Source organism: Chrysemys picta, chromosome 1 (assembly GCF_011386835.1).
Source record: "Chrysemys picta bellii isolate R12L10 chromosome 1, ASM1138683v2, whole genome shotgun sequence".
Taxonomy (NCBI): Eukaryota; Metazoa; Chordata; order Testudines; family Emydidae; genus Chrysemys; species Chrysemys picta.
In genome coordinates this window covers 295105873-295124005 of record NC_088791.1, presented here as the reverse complement: position 1 = coordinate 295124005, position 18133 = coordinate 295105873, and the positions used below count along the sequence as shown (strand labels likewise).

The window sequence follows — 18133 nt, the reverse complement described above, 5'->3', positions numbered from 1 at the left end:
TAAACCAGAAAACCATCAGGTCAGATCCAGGGCCCCCCTGAACCCTTCATGTCCCTTTCAAACTGAGCATATACAGCCCAGAACTACTTTATCTCTTTGCTTTCAATTAAAGCCCTAATAGCGTTGCACTTTGTAACAAGGTCTGTATGAAATGCAGACCGAATAAAGGGTGAAACAAATTGTCTGCTACATTCTAATTTTTGTACTGGGCATTCTTTGCAGGCTGCCCAAGTCAGAGGCAGCACGTGGCTGCACCGCCAAGAAGCAGAGCAGGGGCCATATTGTGACTCTGGAGTTATTGGCTGCCAGTTAAGGGCACCAGCAGATTATTTCCCTGCTGGAGCAAGAAGGGAAATCAGAGCAGGAATTGTGACTCTGAGTCACGATCTTTTCCTTGCACTGCTGCTGGGACAGGCTAGTTATACATCACCCCTTACCTGGGACAAGACATAAAATCTCAATCGAGTCCAAAGGGAAGAGGATAAATAAAGGATATCTTAATGCATAAATAGCAGCACGACAGCATAAAATAACTTATACTAAAGGTTATATTCACTCCACTGTCCTAGGCCCAATCCATCATCAGTATGAAAGCATGTGCATAGAATAGGTGAAACCACTGTCCAGCTGTGCCTAGGTTGATGTCAGCCAGGCTGCCTTGGCACTCCATGGAACATTTCTCCTTTGCTTTCATGCAAGTTATGCAGTCAGTGGTGTCTGTTGCCTTCACTATCTTGCTTTCAAGCTCCTGAATGCACATTCCATCCCCATCCTGCACCTACTGAGTGCATAGCTGAACCTGCATCTCTGCACATTTGTGTAGTCAGTTATGAAAAGGTGTCATTGGCCGAGGAAAAGGAAGGTATGCACAGTCCCCCAGAATTACAGTGGGGATGGACACAACATCAGTGCCCCCTCCAGCCTAGAAGGGAAAGAAGGGGAACACTCTGCAACTCCACTCCCCCATCTTGGGCCTGGGAGGGAGATGGGTGAAGAGTCCCAGGAGTTGCAGGAGAGGCAGAGGTGGGGCTGGAAGAGGTGATGTGGGGACAGAATGGATGGAGAGCTGGGGGACAAGATTGATTTAAGGTTTGGGGAGCAGAATTAATTGCTGTGAAGGGGATGGGCAGATGTGGGGGTGAGAACACCTGCAGTGGGGGCCAAAAAAAGTCACATTAATAAATTTGGGAACATTGGAAACACACACAGTCTCTCTCTCGGGATGGGCAAGGGAGAATTCAAAAATCAAAAGACTGGCCAAAAACCCCACAATATAATAGACTCATGGAAATAAAGCTGCATATATGGCCTGTAGATTCATAGACTCAAAGACTGTAAGGCCAGAATGGACCATTGTGATCATCTAGTCTGACCTCCTGCACATCATAGGCCATAGAACCTTGCTAATCCACTCCTGCAATAGGCCCATAACCTCTGGCCTCAAATCTTGATTTAAAAAGACTTCCAGTTGTAGAGAATCCACCTTTTATTCTAGTTCAAACTAGCAAGTGACTCATGTCCCATGCTGCAGAAGAAGGCAAAAAACCCCAGGGTCTCTACCAATCTGACTTTGGGGAAATTCCTTCCCGACCCCAAACATGGTGATCATTTAGACACCGAATATGTGGTTGAGCCACACCAGCCACACATCTGGGAAATAATTCTCTGTAGTAACTCAGAGCCCTCCCCAGCTAGTGTTCCATCTTCAGCTGTTGGAGATATTTGCTAATTGCAGATGGGCCATATCCTATTGTGCCATATGCAGATGGGCCATCATACCGTTTGCTCCATAAATTTATCAAGTTCAGTCTTGAAGCTAGTTAGGTTTTTTGCCCTCACCGCTTCCCTTGGAAGGCTGTTCCAGAACTTCACTGCTTTTGATGGTTAGACCCTTTGCAGTATTTCCCCCAGGAATTGAAATGGGGGGAGAGGATTTCAGATTTACAGGAGGGTGAGGGCTGAAGGGTGAGACTGTGAGGGCAAAGGTTATACTAGATTGTCTTTAATCTCCACCTCATTCTCAGTGCTTAGTGCTTCTTCTTTCCTTGTTTTATTTATATAGCTAAAGAACATTTTATATTGGTTTTAATTTCCTTTGCAAGGTCCAGCTCTGATTGGCTTTTGACAGTTCTCACTTTATCCCTTATTTCCTGACCTCCAAGAAGTAACTTTCCTTGCTGATCCATTCCTTCTTTCCTTCCTTGTAGACTTTCTGCTTTCTTTTAATAACCTATTTGAGATGCTTGTTCATCCAGTTTGATCTGCAACCCTTCCCTGTGGGTATTTTCCCATTGATTGGGAACCCAGCTTTGGATAGTTGCTGCAACTTTAACTTAAATGTAATTCCAAGCCTCTCCACTTTCAGATCCTTGAATTCTTCACTCCAGTCAATTTCCCTAACTAATTCCCCAACCTCCCTTTAAAAAATTAAGTTTGCCCTTTTGAAATCAAGGATCCTAGTTGCAAACCTATTTTCATTTATCCTTCCATTTACTTTAAACTGAATTAACTCATGATCACTCGAATGAAGGTTGTCCTCTACACTCAGGTCTTCTATGAGGTCCTCACTACTTACCAATACAAATCTTGTTGGTTCAGTGGCTATTTGATGAAGAAATCTGTCAGCTATCACATTGAAGACGGGGCAACCAGATTCTACAGGGATGGTGATCTCTCTTAATTTTCATTAGTTGTCTACATTTAGGGGAGCTCCTCCTCATGGTCTGGCACTGCAGTATCAGGGTAGCTCACCACAGAGGCACAGAATAATTTCTTTCCATATTCTGATGTCACACAGTCACTGCAGCTCATCCTAGGTCTTAAGAACAACTCAGTCACACCTGCCTGTGGTTGTAATGCACACCCAAAAGCCACACTTTGCCCACTGAAGATCAACTACCAGTACAGCTCAGAGCTGTCTACTCAGCAGTGGTAGGTGCATGAACATTGCTCCATCATGAATCAGATGGGTGCTGACAGAAAATCCTTCATCTGCATTCCCACTGCCTCACAAATGCTTTTCAAAAGCTCCAGTAGACATCTTTCTTACTGAGGAAGGACAGAACTGAACATTCACTCTGGCATCCATTTTGAGAAAAGGATGATGAAATCGTAAACGTAATCAGTGGACTTACATGATTTTCACTGAGGAACTATGGGAGTTTAAGCTCTTCCACCACAGCTCCCCATAGCTCCCAGAAGACATGCTGAAATTTCTCAGAAGCCCCCACTTCAGCAAAGTGGGCCAAGAACTGAGGGATAGGTACCTGGAAGGGAATATGGTACAGTGCTAGCATGAACACAGAACAAAACTGCTGCCAACCTGCATCAAAAACAACATGAGTAGTGTGGACACACAGGACTGTGTGATCCTACTGGTTCAGTTACTAATGGTGCAAAACTCTAGCGCCGACAAGGCTTAAAACAGCAATTTCTCTCCATATACAGTGGTGCCTCATTAGAAACGTTAACACATTCCAGCAGCACAGTGTCACCATCTCATGCCTGATTATGTTGTAAACTGAGATGAGCAAAATGAGCTTGAAATTGTCCTCTCAGCACAAGTTGATAGTGGTGAAAATAACTCCTTCCACTATCAAACCTCTGACTAATATATAGCACTTAAGATAGTCTGCTGATGCATTCATAAATTAATAGGATTTCATGTAATTAAAATTTTAAATAAATCTCTAACATGGGCTCTGGTTTTGGATTTCTTAATTTCAGCTATGGAAATTTGGCTTTTGACATCGTGGGTTTTCCCCCCTCTTTTCTTTCATCCAACAGCTTTATAAAATCTCATTAGCATACTAAAAAGAGCAGAAAAGAAATTAAATGAAGCCCAGAATTAAAAGGATCACTAGTTTCTTCATGTTAACTTTGGAGCTTTACTCCCTACGTGGTAGGTGTAAATAACATGTGGGTGTGTAACAGTGGGTGGCAGAGCTTTTTATGAGTCAAATGGGAGCTAAGAATTAGAGAACAAGTGGAGATGGTTTCTATATAGCTGGGGAGACAGGGTGGGGCCCATATTAGCAGAGAAAAGGAGGATGTCAGGCAGAACATAGGAGAGGTAGCACATTTCACAGACTATGGCACAAGTTAATAGATCAGGTCCCTTTAAGGAACATTTATACAATTTTTTATAGAAAATCATAACCTCTCTATAGAAGATGCGGAGCTCTGTCCCTTAAGCAGCCTGCATCAGCTAAGGAAAGAAGAGTTCATTTGGGGTCTTCCTACCCCCCTTTCTCCCCTCTGCACCAGGGGCTTCCTGGGCACCAGGCCATGTTCCTTCGCTTAGGGCTGGCAACTTTCTGATTGCAGAAAACCGAACATCCCTGCTCCACCCCTTGCCCTGCTCCTTTATGGAGGCCCTGCTCCCACCCACCCCTTCTCCAAGGCCCCACCCCTGCTCACTCCATCCCCCCCACCCCCTCCATTGCTCGCTCTCCCCCACCCTCACTCATTTTTACTTGGTTGGGCAAGGGGTTGGATGTGGGAGGGGGTGAGGGCTCTGGAGTGGGGCAAGAAATGAGGGGTTCGGAGTGTGGGAGGGGGCTCTGGGCTGGGGCAGGGTGATAGGGTGTGGGAGGCAGTACGGGCTGTGGGTGCAGCCTCTGGGTGGGGCCAGAAATGACAGGTTCAGGGTATAGGTGGGCTCCGGGCTGTGACAGGGGGTGAGGTGTAGGAGGAGGTGAGGACTCGGGCTGGGAGTGCAGGCTTTGGTGTGGGGCTGGGGATGAGGGGGCTGGGGTGCAGGAGGGGGCTCAGGGCTGGGGCCAGGGGTTGGGGTGCGGGCTCTGGGAGGGAATTTAGGTGTGGGAGGGGGCTTGGGGCTGGGGGTTGGGGTACAGGAGGGGGTTTGGGGTGCAGGCTCCAGGCAGTGCTTATCTCAGGCAGCTCATGGAAGGGTCACACATTGAACAACAAGAAGAAAAAAGAATTAAGTAAGCACCATCCAATCTGTGCACTGAATGAAGTGGGGGTCATCTGGAAAAATGTGATCATGTAACTGAAGGCTGTTATCTCATATTGCATACGCACAGGGAGTTCAAATAAAGGTTGCATGGGGAATGCTCAGCCAAGGAACTCCTCCCCAAATCACAGTGTGGCTTCAGGCCATCCTGAGGCACAATTGAAATGATCTTCGTGGCACGACAGATTCAGGAGAAGTTCAGAGAGCAACACTAGGAACTGTTCATGGCATTCATTGATCTAACCAAGGCTTTTGACTGTATCCATTGTGATGCTCTATGGAAAGTGCTGTGTAGGTTTGGCTGTCCCCAGAAATTCATTTCCATCATCAGACTACTCCATGATGGGATGACTGCCACCATTTTGTGCAACGGCTAAGAGACCGAACCATTCGTCATTCACACTGGTGTCAAGCAGGGCTGTGTCATTGAGCCAACCCTCTCCATTTACCTTGCTGTGATCCTGATTCTCATCCGTGACTACTTTCCTGATGGAATCAGGATTGAGTATCGTATGGATGGTCAACTCCTCAATCTCCGACATCTCCAAAAAAAATCTAAGATCACAAGAATTGGCATCACTGATTCAGTATGCAGATGACTGCGTCATTCTCGCACACACAGAGGCCGACCTGCAAAGTACCCTAAACCTTTTTGCAGATGCCTATCACAGCCTGGGTCTCTCTCTCTCAAGATCATGAAAATCAAGGTACTCTACCAGCCCTCACCTGCACAAACTATTCTTTGTACTCCACAAATCACCATCAGTGGAGAACCTCTGCAAAACGTGGACCAATTTCCATACCTTGATAGCCACCTCTCCCAAACAGCCAGCATTGACACAGAAATTGAAGACAGGATCCGCTGTGCCAGCACATCCTTTGGAAAACTACTCAAACGAGTCTTCAGTGATAGGGATTTGCAAACAGGCACTAAAATTTTGGTTTACAGTGCAGTTGTCATCCCCACTCTTCTCTATGTGCGTGAGACCTGAGTAAACTATAGACGACATCTCAAGTGGCTGAATTGGTTCCAGCGCTGCCTCAGGAGGATTCTTAGGATCTGCTGGGAAGACTGACGCACTAACATTAGCTTTCTCTCTGCAGCCAACATCAGCAGTATAGAAGGGCAGGTCATGAAACACCAACGCAGCTGGGCTGGCCACTGTGTACGTAGGCCTGATACTCGCCTCCTGAAACAAGTACTCTTCTCTCAGTTAAGTCAGGAAAGAATGTTGGCATACTGTGGGGCCATGCGGGTACCCATAGCAGTGCCGCTGACTTGAAGGTATAAATAGTCACCATATCTGAAATAGTTGTGGGTGAGGGGACGATTTATACCTTCAAATCAGCGGCACTGCTATGGGTACCTGCATGGCCCCACAGTATGCCAACATTTTTATGGCTGACTTAGAACAACACTTCCTCAACTCTCATCCCCTAGCGCCCCTGCTCTACTTGTGCTAGATTGATGACATCTTCATCATCTGGACCCATGAGAAGGAGGCCCTTGAGGAATTCCGCCAGGATTTCAACAATTTCCACCCCACCATCAACCTCAGCCTGGACCAATCCACACAAGAGATCACTTCCTGGACACTACAGTGCAAATAAGCTATGGTCATATGAACACCACCCTATACTGGAAACCTACCAACCACTATGACTTACCTATATGCCTCCAGCTTTCATCCAGACCACATCACACAATCCATTGACTACAGCCAAGCCCTAAAATACAACCGCATTTGCTCCAATCCCTCAGACAGAGACAAACACCTAAGGATTTCTATCAAGCGTTCTTAAAACTAGAATACCCACCGGGGGAAGTGAAGAAACAGATTGACAGAGCCAGAAGTCACCTACGACAGGACAGGCCCAACAAATAAAGTAACAGAACGCCATTAGCCATCACCTACAGACCCCAACTAAAACCTCTCCAGTGCATCATCAAGAATCTACAACCTATTCTGGAGGACGATCCCTCATTCTCACAGATCTTGGGAGACAGGCCAGTCCTCGCTTACAGACAGCACCCCACTCTGAATCAAATACTTACCAGCAACTACACACCACACAACAGAAACACTAACCCAGGAATCAATCCCTGCAACAAACCCTATTGCCAACTATGTCCGCATATCTATTCAAGGGACACCATCATAGGACCTAACCACATCAGCCACACCATCAGGGGCTCATTCACTTGCACATCTACCAATGTGATATATGCCATCATGTGCCAGCAATGCCCCTCTGCCACATACATTGGCCAAACTGGACAGTCTCTATGCAAAAGAATAAATGTACACAAATCAGGCATCAAGAATTGTAACATTCAAAAACCAGTAGGAGAGTACTTCAGTCTCCCTGGACACTCAATAACAGACTTAAAAGTGGCCATTCTTTAACAAAAAACTTCAAAAACAGACTTCAACGAGAAACTGCAGAGCTGGAATTAATTTGCAAACTGGACACCATCAAATTAGGTCTGAATAAAGACTGGGAGTGGCTGGATCACTACAAAAAGTAATTTTCCCTCTGTTGATATTCACACCTTCTTGTCAACTGTTGGGAATGGGCCACATCCACCCTAATTGAATTGGCCTCGTTAGCACTGACCCCCCCACTTGGTAAGGCAACTCCCATCTTTTCATGTGCTGTATATTTATAGCTGCCTACTGTATTTTTCACTCCATGCATCTGATGAAGTGGGTTATAGCCCACGAAAGCTTATGCCCAAATAAATTTATTAGTCTCTAAGATGCCACAAGGACTCCTCGTTGTTTTTGCTGATACAGGCTAACATGGCTACCACTCTGAAACCTTAAAAAGAGAGGCATCAACCCAACAAAGTGGGAGAACTTGGTGCAGAAAACACTGGTGCCACACCATACACCAAGCCACAGCTCACTCTGTTTCCTTCCCCTCTTGTCCCATACCCCTATGCCAGGGATCCCCAGTTTTCTAAGGTTCCACTCCCAGTATTTCTCTTAGCATTAGGGGCTGGAGGGGGCCTGGAATACTGGCCCACAGAGTTCTTAGGCTCTAGTAAGTTCTGACTTGCCACCTAGTGACCCCCATTGGTTGCTAGAACAAGAAGCTGAACTCTGTCCGAGGACTCTATGATCTGATTGGCAGAACTTTAGGGGTCCTGATTGGCTCCCTGCTTGTATTTAAACTGAGCAGAGGAACAGGAATTTGTCCATGCAACTGGATTTTTCCTGTTTAGAACTGCTTTCTTTACACTACCTGCTCCTGCTGCTTGACTCTGATCTCCTGGTAACCTGATCCTACCTGCCTCGTGACACCCAACTCCTTGTATGCCCTCTGGCCTCTTTCAGACTCTGACCTTCTGGTATTGGACTCAACCAGGTGCTCAACACTCACTCTGACCACTAAATCAGATTATTCTCATCCCAGTCATGACACCTATTCAGTCCCAGTTTTCCCCCAGATTCCAGTCCCAATCCTCTCCCATGGCTCCTTGTTCCATTCCAACACGCCCCGCCTCCCCCCTTAAGTCTGGTTCTTGTCCACTCTGCACTCAAATCAGGCAGTTTGCTCCTCAAATTGACCAGTCTCATCTGGGGGTGGGGTGGGGCGGATGGGAGCATATGAGGGACAGACTCTTTGTTCTTAGTACTGGTGCCCAGTCCCAATCCAGCCCACAGCAGCACAGAGAAAGTCCTACTATGCCTTGGGCTGGTGCATGCTCAGTGTGATGGAATCTTTGGGGAATTTATCTGTTCAAGTCTCTTCTGAGGATATGCATGTTTGATTTTTCAGATGCTTATAACTTAGCAAAACTTGAGTGAAATGTCACAGGAACAGTAAAAGGTACATCTCTAACACAAAGGTTGCCCCCTGCCAAATTTCAAGTCCTTGCTCCAAAGCAAGGAAGGGGGCGGACATTATGTTGTTCTGGGGGGCTCCTCCCACCATCTCAAGATTTAAATAGGCTTATCCCTTTTACCTAGGGTGACCAGATGTCCCGATTTTATAGGGACAATCCCAATTTTTGGGGCTTTTTCTTATATAGGCTCCTATTACCCCCCCCACCCCCGTCCCGATTTTTCATATTTGCTGTCTGGTCACCCTACTTTTACCAGAGCTACATTCACTTAAAAAACATTTGTGGAAAGGGTATTTATTATGGAAGTTTAATAACTTTGTGATAAATATTTGTTAAAGTTTAAGAACTGTTAGTGGTCTGTCATTTTTATATTGTAACTATTGAACCTCAATAAATATGGTTTTAATAATTAAATGGCATTTAATTAAACACTAAAAGTGACTTTTTAACTCCTTGACTGCTGCTGAATGTCCCAAGTTCCATATTTGATGCAGAATGCACATTCTGAGCTCTGCTGGGATGTATCAGGAACAACCTGATATTTCATTGATTTTAAATGGAACATCAATAGGATTCTTCAGCATAGCTAATAGAGTGGAGGACAAGCAGCAAATTAGTTACATTTAATCAATTCCTTATTTGAGCTACTTCATTTAAAGTGTGGATCTCTGATTATATGAATGAACATCAAAACTGCATGAGGGAGAAAATTCAGACATTGTGGACTTTAGAACTAGAAATCATTCATAAACTGGGAAGAAATATACAACATGTGATGTGTGTCATAGATGAGGTGTGCAGCGGCTGGGGAGGGCCTGGGAGTCTAATTCAAAGAGAACTTTATCTGCCTTAACTGACACGTAGAAATATGGGAGCGAGGGTCTACCAAGCCTGATGTAATTCAGCACAAAAGTTCAAGCACCCGAGGAAACAAGTCATTTGTGTCCATAAAAGGAACAGTGTCTGCTTCTCACCTGCACTATTTGTTAAATTCCAGCTTATCAAGGTGCACTTGGCTGTCATTCAACCTAAATTTTCACAAAAAATCAGAAATGTAGGGCTGCAAGTGACTTCGAGAAGTCATCAAGTCCAGCGTCCTGCACTGGGGTTGGAGCAAGTAAACCTGCATGTCCCTGGCAGGTGTTTGTCTAACCTGTTCTTAAAAGCCTCTAGTGACAGGGATTCCACAACCTTCCTTGGTAACCTATTCCAGTACTTAACTATCCTTGGAGTTAGAAAGATTTTCCTAATATCTAACCTAAATTTGCCTTGCTGCAGATTAAGCCTATTATTTCTTGTCCTACCATTAGTGACATGGAGAACAGTTGATCACCATCCTCTTTATACCAGCCCTGCACATATTTAAACATATAAGGTCCTCCCTCAGTCTTCTCTTCTCAAAACTAAACATACTCAGGTTTTTTTTTTAATGTTTCCTCATAGGTCAGGTTTTCTAAACAACTTATTTTTGTTGTTGTCCTCTAGACTCTCTCCAATTTGTCCACATCTGTCTTAAAGTGCAGTGCCCCAAACTGGACACAATACTCCAGTTGAGGCCTCACCAATGCTGAGGAAAGTGGGACAATTACTTCTCATGTTTTACATACATCACTCCTGATAATGTGCCCCAGATTGATATTAGCCTTTTTAGCAACTGCATCACATTTTGGCTCATGTTCAGTTTCTGATCAATTATGACTCCAGATCCTTTTCGGTGGTACTTCTTCCTGGCCAGTTATTTCCCATTTTGTATTTTTGTATTTGATATTTCTTTCCAAAGTGTAGTATATTGTACTTATCTTTACTGAATTTCATCTTGTTGGTTTCAGACAAATTCTCCAATTTGTCAAAGTCATTTTGAATTCTAGTCCTGTCCTCCCAAGTGCTTGCAACCTCTCCCAGCTTGGTGTCATTTGCATATTTTTTCCACTTCATTATACGAGTCATTAATGAAAATGTTGAATAGTACCAGAGCTAGGAGACACCCTTGTGGGACCCCACTAGATACATCCTCCCAGTCTGGCAGTGAACCATTGATAACTACTCTTTGAGTACAGTCTTTCAACCAGTTGAGCACCTACCTTATAGTAATTTCATCTAGCCCACATTTCTCTAGTTTGTGTATGAGAATGTCATATGGGACTGTGTCAAAAGCGTTACTAAAAATTAAGAAAAATCCCATCTACTGCCAAAATGGCAGTATAAAGAGAGTGTAGTCTTCTGGGAAGAGAAGGGTGTTGGGACTCCTGGGTTTTATCTTCTGCTCTGCCACTGATTTGCTGAGTGACCCTGTGCAAAGACTCCCATTGACTTTGACTTTGGATCAGGCCCATGACCTGTCTGAGCAAATAAGCAAGGATTTTGTGAGAATTAATTGATGTTTCTAAAGCACGCTGTGATCACTGGATAAAACCCAGTTATACAAGTATCCAGAAAGATCTGATTACTAACAGCAGTTGCTCTTCTTCAGCAATCCTTATTGACCAGGTACAGAGAGAGTCACCTCTGCTCACTGAGTGTGATGTTCTCATTTTCCTGTCAGCTAACAGAAACGAATAACCCTACAGTCCTCAGTCATTACTAAAGCAAAGGCCAAATTCTTCTCTCACATACATTAGTGTAGATCTAAAATATTCAGATTATTTATATCCCAGTAGTGCTAATGGATCCTAATGAAGATTGGGGCCCCATTGTGCTAGGTGCTGTATATGTGCTTGTGGTGACACTGTCTGCTTCAAAGAATTGACAGTCTATATAGTCCGGACAGACAAATGGTGCAAGAAAGGAAAGATCATTATCCCTGTTTTACAGCTAGAGAACGGCGTCAGAGAGAGATTAAGTGATGTGCCCAGGTTCAAACGGAAAATGTGTGGAAGAGACAGAAACTGAACCTGGATCTTCTTCATCCTAACAACAAGCCCAAACGTCCTCTCTCTTGTTTTGTAATTCAGCTGAGTTTGCCATGTATTTATAAATATGCCTTTTGGCAAATGGATCAGTTAGGCATTGCACTTCATTGTTTGTTTTTAAAGAGAACCACAGTCCAATAAGTCTTACCTTAAAAAAAAAACATGACAGAAGGAAGCTGTTTGTGTGGGTCAAACATGGGAAAAAGTTCATAAGTATTCATTTGAACACTTAAACTAATTCACTATTGTTATATTCATGCCTCTTTGTGTGTGTGTGGGGGGGATGCAACTCATGCCTGTGCGTAGAACCAGCAAAAGGGCTATATACCACTTAAATCTCAAGGGTTTTAGGAGATATTCTAGCAAATGAGTTTTCTGGCAGGAATGTTCATTGAGACTATGGATTTTAAACAAATCTTGGAAAATATTTGCAGAAGTGAATTTTGAATTCATATGTGTAAGTATTCATACCAGAAACTCAGTGCCAAGGGTTGCTGTTATCCAGTCAGACAATAGAAACTCACCATGTGACCTTCATGTAATCAACCTATCTTGAAGTTCCAGTATTTCATACTAATCTGACCTGTAACAAGATACCAGCCTGGAATTCTTCACTGAAATGATATAACAAATCTTTTCCAATACTGAATACATTTGAGAAATTCACAATTTGTTTGTGGAAAATTCACAAAGCTAGGAAGAGGTAAAATTCAATGAATTAAATTATTCATTACAAATTATTTACCCAGCTTCTGAGCCATTAAAGAATGATTGTCATAGCATGATATTTGCAGAGACATGTCTTTTTTTTACCTTGACTACGATTCAGATGGATGAGCTACCATTATACACCATGCTAGTGTAACTTATCAAATTAGGAGAATACATTTTTAAATTCAATTACACTCTCAATGGAAATGGTTTCTCTGACTCTGGTAATCTTTGGAGAGGAATTATACACAGTTAATAAAGCTTTACATTTCAAAACCTAATTTTGAATGTTATTCCAGAGGTTAATTTAAGATCCATCTTCCAAAATGGAAGTTAAATAAAACTGATAGACGGTTGGAATTTGTTGAGTGGTTGAGAGGCTTATCAGCATGTGAGTAAGAGTTCATTAGTTTTAATTAGTATAATCACTAATGTTGCATTAACAATTTGCTGAGTGAAAGTAATTGCTCACACCCATTGTATTAGATGGGGAGATTAGAATTCATTTTATGAAGCAATTAGCATTTCAGTGATTTAAAAAAGGGCCTTTTATGATCTCCTGTCGCAATAACCTCCTTCACCAAAATATGGTTTAAATTAACTATAACTTTCATCCAAATAAGAAGAAGGAAGAAATGCAGGATAAAGTGTGAACCTGTCATCCCTCTATGATAAGCAGGCAGCTAAAGGCAGACACCTTAATTAGTTTATAATGATCTACTTTATTTTCCAGGCAATGCTGGTTATTTATCAGTCTTTGGTTCAGTATCTTGTTGGAAATTTTAAATTCTTGGATTTTAACACAACAAAATACAAACATAATAATTTGGAGTAATAATTCTCCAAAGCAAGTACTAGATGGTTCAGTACATGTTTAAATGATCCATTACTCTTTGCATCAAATATCGAAGAAAGTAGATGTACAGGGTCTCAGTGAGTACCACCAATCACACAGCAGCACATTTAACACTGTCTTCTGCCCGCTGTAGCTTTAGAAGTTACATATCAAAATTCAACTGCCTGAAAAGCCTGGACTATACAATCATGCCTTTCAAGTGAATATTGATCATTTACATAGTGGGGCAATTTACGAGTGGATATCCCCCAGGATGTCTGGGGTGACAAAGTCCAAGTGATGTGGAAATAATAATGGAAGGAGACTTCAGTCCAGAATGTGGGACAGGTTGGGATAGTTAGGCCTCAGCAACTTGACATTCACAAGCGAACTCCAAATGGCCTGATAAATTCCCAGTTCTACTAGAGACATAATCAGGAGAGGGGCGGGTGATAGCTGTTCTGATACATACTGTTGTTTCCTACTTCAGGTGAAATGTGTTAAAATGAACAGTATTGCTGGACAAAGTGTCAAAACATTATATAAACACATTCATTTCAGCACATGGTTTGTTCTGCAGCAGCATGCTCGTTGTCTCTCATTGCTTTTGCTGGTGCATGAACACCTCCCATGGCTGAAAATGGGTAAAGAGACTTGGGTTTCAAGTAGTAAACTGCCACTAGCGTCAAGCGAACTTTGAAGGGTTGAATACTCACTGCATTCTTTTTCCTCTGTCACTCACAAAACCCTGTGCTGAAGAGGTGTCGGCAGGTCCTTTCAGAGCAGTGGATCTTGGAGTTAGCTCCCCATTGAGATGTAGGAGACAGTTCCTATCGCTCAGAGCTATTGTTTCAGGATGCCAGCAGACTGAGGCAGAGGTCACTTCATCAATTAAACTCAAAAATATAAATTGAGTGTTTCTTCACAACCAGGAGGATAGAAACTTGTATTTTTTTTTTGTAATGAAAGCTGAAATGTTGACACAATCACCAGGACTCCAAGAGCTGGTGTCTCTGTACATGGGCTATCGTGCCACTGCCTCAATCTGTTGTGTGTCCACCTTTAGATATATAGATGGATAAAAAAGCAAGATTTCGGCACAACGTTTTTTTTTTTTCATAAAGAAAAATACTGAGGCCATCATACACAATGAAAATTGATTTGGGTTCACAAATTATGTGTTATGCAACATGTTATTTCAGATTTTTAAAAATAAGTACATGTTTGCCAGAGTGTCTCATTAAAGGGTAATAAAGCTATAAATATTGCATTTCCCTGTTAGGAGCCATAACTGCATAAAATGCCCCATACTCTCCATGTTTTTTACAAAATACAGATTTGTTTCCCTTGAACTAATGCAATTGCTTTTTAAAACACATACATCACTTTCATTTAGGATGATTTATTGCAGTCCTGCTGGTTTATCTTTTCCCCTGCAGAACGAGACAGCTGCTGGCACCTTTTGCTGTCTGTACAAGTCCACATCTTGCTCACAGTGGGTATGTCTGATCTCAAAGGTGCTGAGATCCTTCTGCTTCCATTGATGTCAATAGGATTTGCAGGTGCTCAGCACCTCTCAGGACCAGGCCCTGTAAGTATGTTCCAAGTCAGTACCTGGAATGGTATCCCCAGCTTTCATCATGTTTTTTTTCTCTTCTTCTTGCAGTATGTGTCAAACAGGCATACAGTTGGTCAGACCTCCACAGAGCAAGGCAGCCTTCATTCCCACCATCCCCTCGAGACAGTGCATGACCCGCAACTGATTCCTTGCATGTGCCCTCTGTTTTCCTGTCAATGGGAAGGCCATGTAGAAGTGGTGGTATCACATCTGAGACAGACGCATCGGATCAACATCCTTCATGGGGCAGAGATTGTTTTCCTGGCCACAGACATGCACCTCCCTGCACCAACAGATTGGATAATAATGCATTCTTGCCTGGGCCACCATTTTTTGCTTGTGCTCAGGAAGCAGGAGAAATACGAAGGCCACCCCCAGTTCTTTGCCACCATGATGTTGATTGGCACCCCCACACAAGCCGATAACTTCACCTACAGGCTTGAGCTCAACAGGAATCAGAGGCGCCTGAAGTGGGAAGCTACCCCGAGATCTGTACTGGAGTGCGTTGACTCTGTCATATCAGACGGCGATTGCCTTGTCCTTAACACCTCACTGGCCCAGCTCTTCTCTGACAATGGAAGCCTGGCGATAGGAATTGCAATAACTGCGAGCAAAGTTCACGCTGCTGAAGCAGAAATGTAAAGAAGAAAACTCTGTGCTTCAGCAGCTTGAGAAAGCCAGAACTAATGGACTTTTTGGGGGTCTCAGGTCTTTTGTGGTCTTTCGTACCTGTCCACAGTGGGCATTATGTAAACATCCCGTGATTAAGGCCTTTGTGTAATGTATTCGCTGTTTTGTTAATACAATTTTACGACACATTTTAACGGTGATAATCAAGTTGTTGTCTCCATCAAAATAAGCCACTGAATCTCTTGAGCAGAGACTGCCAGCATGGAAAGAACCAGCAGGGTGACTTGTAGAATCCTTGGTTTGGATACACTATGCAAATACTTTTCCTTTAGTGTCTGCCTAATAACCAAGTACTAATGAAGCTCTCTGTTCCTGGTAGTAAGGTGAAATATTTTCTATGGGACAGAGGTTCTTTCTTGGCCCATTTGTGGGTGTCCCTCATTAGCAACTGCATAGGAAGTGGGGGACTGCAATTAGTTTGCTTAAAATGGAGCAACTTGCAGCTGTCCAAAGCTTTAAGGCACTACGCAAGAAGATGGCAAGCTCCAGCATGCAATACTCCATCAGACCTCAGCAGATGGTCTGCATAGAACATTGCATCATATGACCCACCACCTCTAGGAGCCACTATCACTGTTTAAAGGCCAGGGGGAATCATAGACCTAATATCAAGGCAGATCATATTTATCCCACAGTTATTGTTTATTAACAACAATAACAGCCATGATCATTTAACACTGCTAATGAGGTGGAGACTAAAGCCCACAAACAAGTTGGGCCACACTGTGCTAGGCACTGTACAAACATATAATAAATGGCAGTTCTTTCCCCCAAAAGCTTATAGTCTAAGGGCATGTTGACACTGCAGTTGGGAGCTTGCCCCCCAGCCTGGATAAACAGATATGCTATAGTAGCTCAAGCTAGCACACTAGAGATAGTAGCGTGGACATTGTGGCACAGGTGGTGGTGTGTGTTAGCCACCTGAGTACAGACCCAGTGGGTTCGGTGGGCTTGTACTAGGGCAGCTCCACCCTCCTATTTTTATTGTGTTAGCTCAAGCAGAGCTAGCACGTATCATCTACCTGGATTGGAAGGCATGCAGGCAGCTGCAATGTAGACACACCCTAGAGGACATGCTTTGGCCTCTCATTATATAGAACAGGCACTGATGATCCATTCATCCCTTAGATTACACTGTCCACTTGAAGAAAAACCCACTACCTTTACAGAGTATTCACTCCTCACTGATCCAGGGCCTGGAAATCTAACCCTTTAAATCAGATAACACCACCCAGCTGGATGTTATATTGAACCAAATTAAGTTATATTCTCATATCGCTCTCGAGAGTGGCTGGCTTGCTAGAGGAAAATCAATCTGACTCTAAAAATCAAGGTATCCATAATCTAGCATGAGGGCTTTCATTGTTTAACATTTATTTTCTCAAATATTCAAAGAGCATTTTTCAGAAAAGAAATCTAAAGCCCGCAAAAGTTTCCAGGATAAGTGTTGCAGCGTGATTGTGCTGTTGTATTCCTGGCCCTCAGCCTCATGGCTTTCACTCATTAATACAGATTTTAAAGTGACAGCTGGAATATGTACCTGCAATATGAATCTTTGTCCTCCAACTTTACATCCCCCCCCCCTTTTTCTATACATCCCCCTGCTCAAAAGTGTTCATAGGAAACCAAGTGAGAGTAGTGTCATGAAAATGTGTGGGTTTTTCATAAAGCTATTATTCTGTGATAGCTCTTGATTCTGACCCATTTCTGGTACTGAATCAGCTCCAATACCCTGGATCTGAGTATCCCCAAATTTAAGGCAAGTTCAGATCCAGATGTGGAGTTGAACTTTGTGACTGATCACTGTTTATAGAAGGATAAACTAAAGGTACATCTTCACTTTGAAAAAAGATGTATTCTTAGCTTGAGTTCACTAAGATTTTACCTCAAGTTAGTTAAGACAAGGTAGTTTGTAATTTTCATATGTATTAGCAGGTTGAGTGGGAGAACTAGATGATCATCATGGTCCCTTCTGACCTTAAAGTCTATGAGTCTATGAACCTAGGGTTTACTTTGACCTACTAAGTCACATGAAAACTACAAACTGCCTTGTCATCACTAGCTGTTTACTCATGTTAGTTACCATATGCCAGCTAACTCAAGTTAAGAACACGCCTTGTTTCCCAGTAAAAACAATGCCAAAATCTCCAGGTCCAAGTGCCCCTCTACTAATGGGAAAGTCTGGATCTGAACAGTGTGCCTCAGGCCCCACTCTGCTCACCCGTAAAAATCGGTGGTGGAACCCTGCCTTTAATTTTTTCCTGATTCTGAGGTGAATACCAGGAAGATAATACTGAGCTACAGACATTCATTGACTCTTTACCTAGGATTTTATCCCAGCTGGTGGCACTGAAAATCAAAGAGAAGTCAAGATTTCCTCAACAGGCTCGGGCCTGCCATTCATAAGTGGATAGAAATGAAGTATGACTTCTAAAAAGGAAGTGTCAGGCTCAATAATGGGATCACAATGCTACAGTGTAAGCTGTAGCGTAGTTCTCTGCTCTAAGTGAATTCTGGTTGGAATGCGCTGGTTATATTA

The 18133-nt window shown here is 43.2% G+C and overlaps 1 protein-coding gene across 2 annotated transcripts in view; it reads left to right on the top strand.

Moving 5' to 3' along the window:
• The window catches only part of SIAH3 (siah E3 ubiquitin protein ligase family member 3), a 63451-nt gene extending 47723 nt beyond the window's left edge, over positions 1 to 15728 (top strand). For both annotated transcript variants that reach the window (XM_005287163.4, XM_042842701.2), the window contains exon 2: positions 14953 to 15728. In XM_005287163.4, the coding sequence (XP_005287220.1) occupies positions 14953 to 15546 (594 nt within the window). In that variant the 3' untranslated portion in view covers positions 15547 to 15728. The remainder of the gene's footprint in view (positions 1 to 14952) is intronic.
• Positions 15729 to 18133: the final 2405 nt, after the last annotated feature.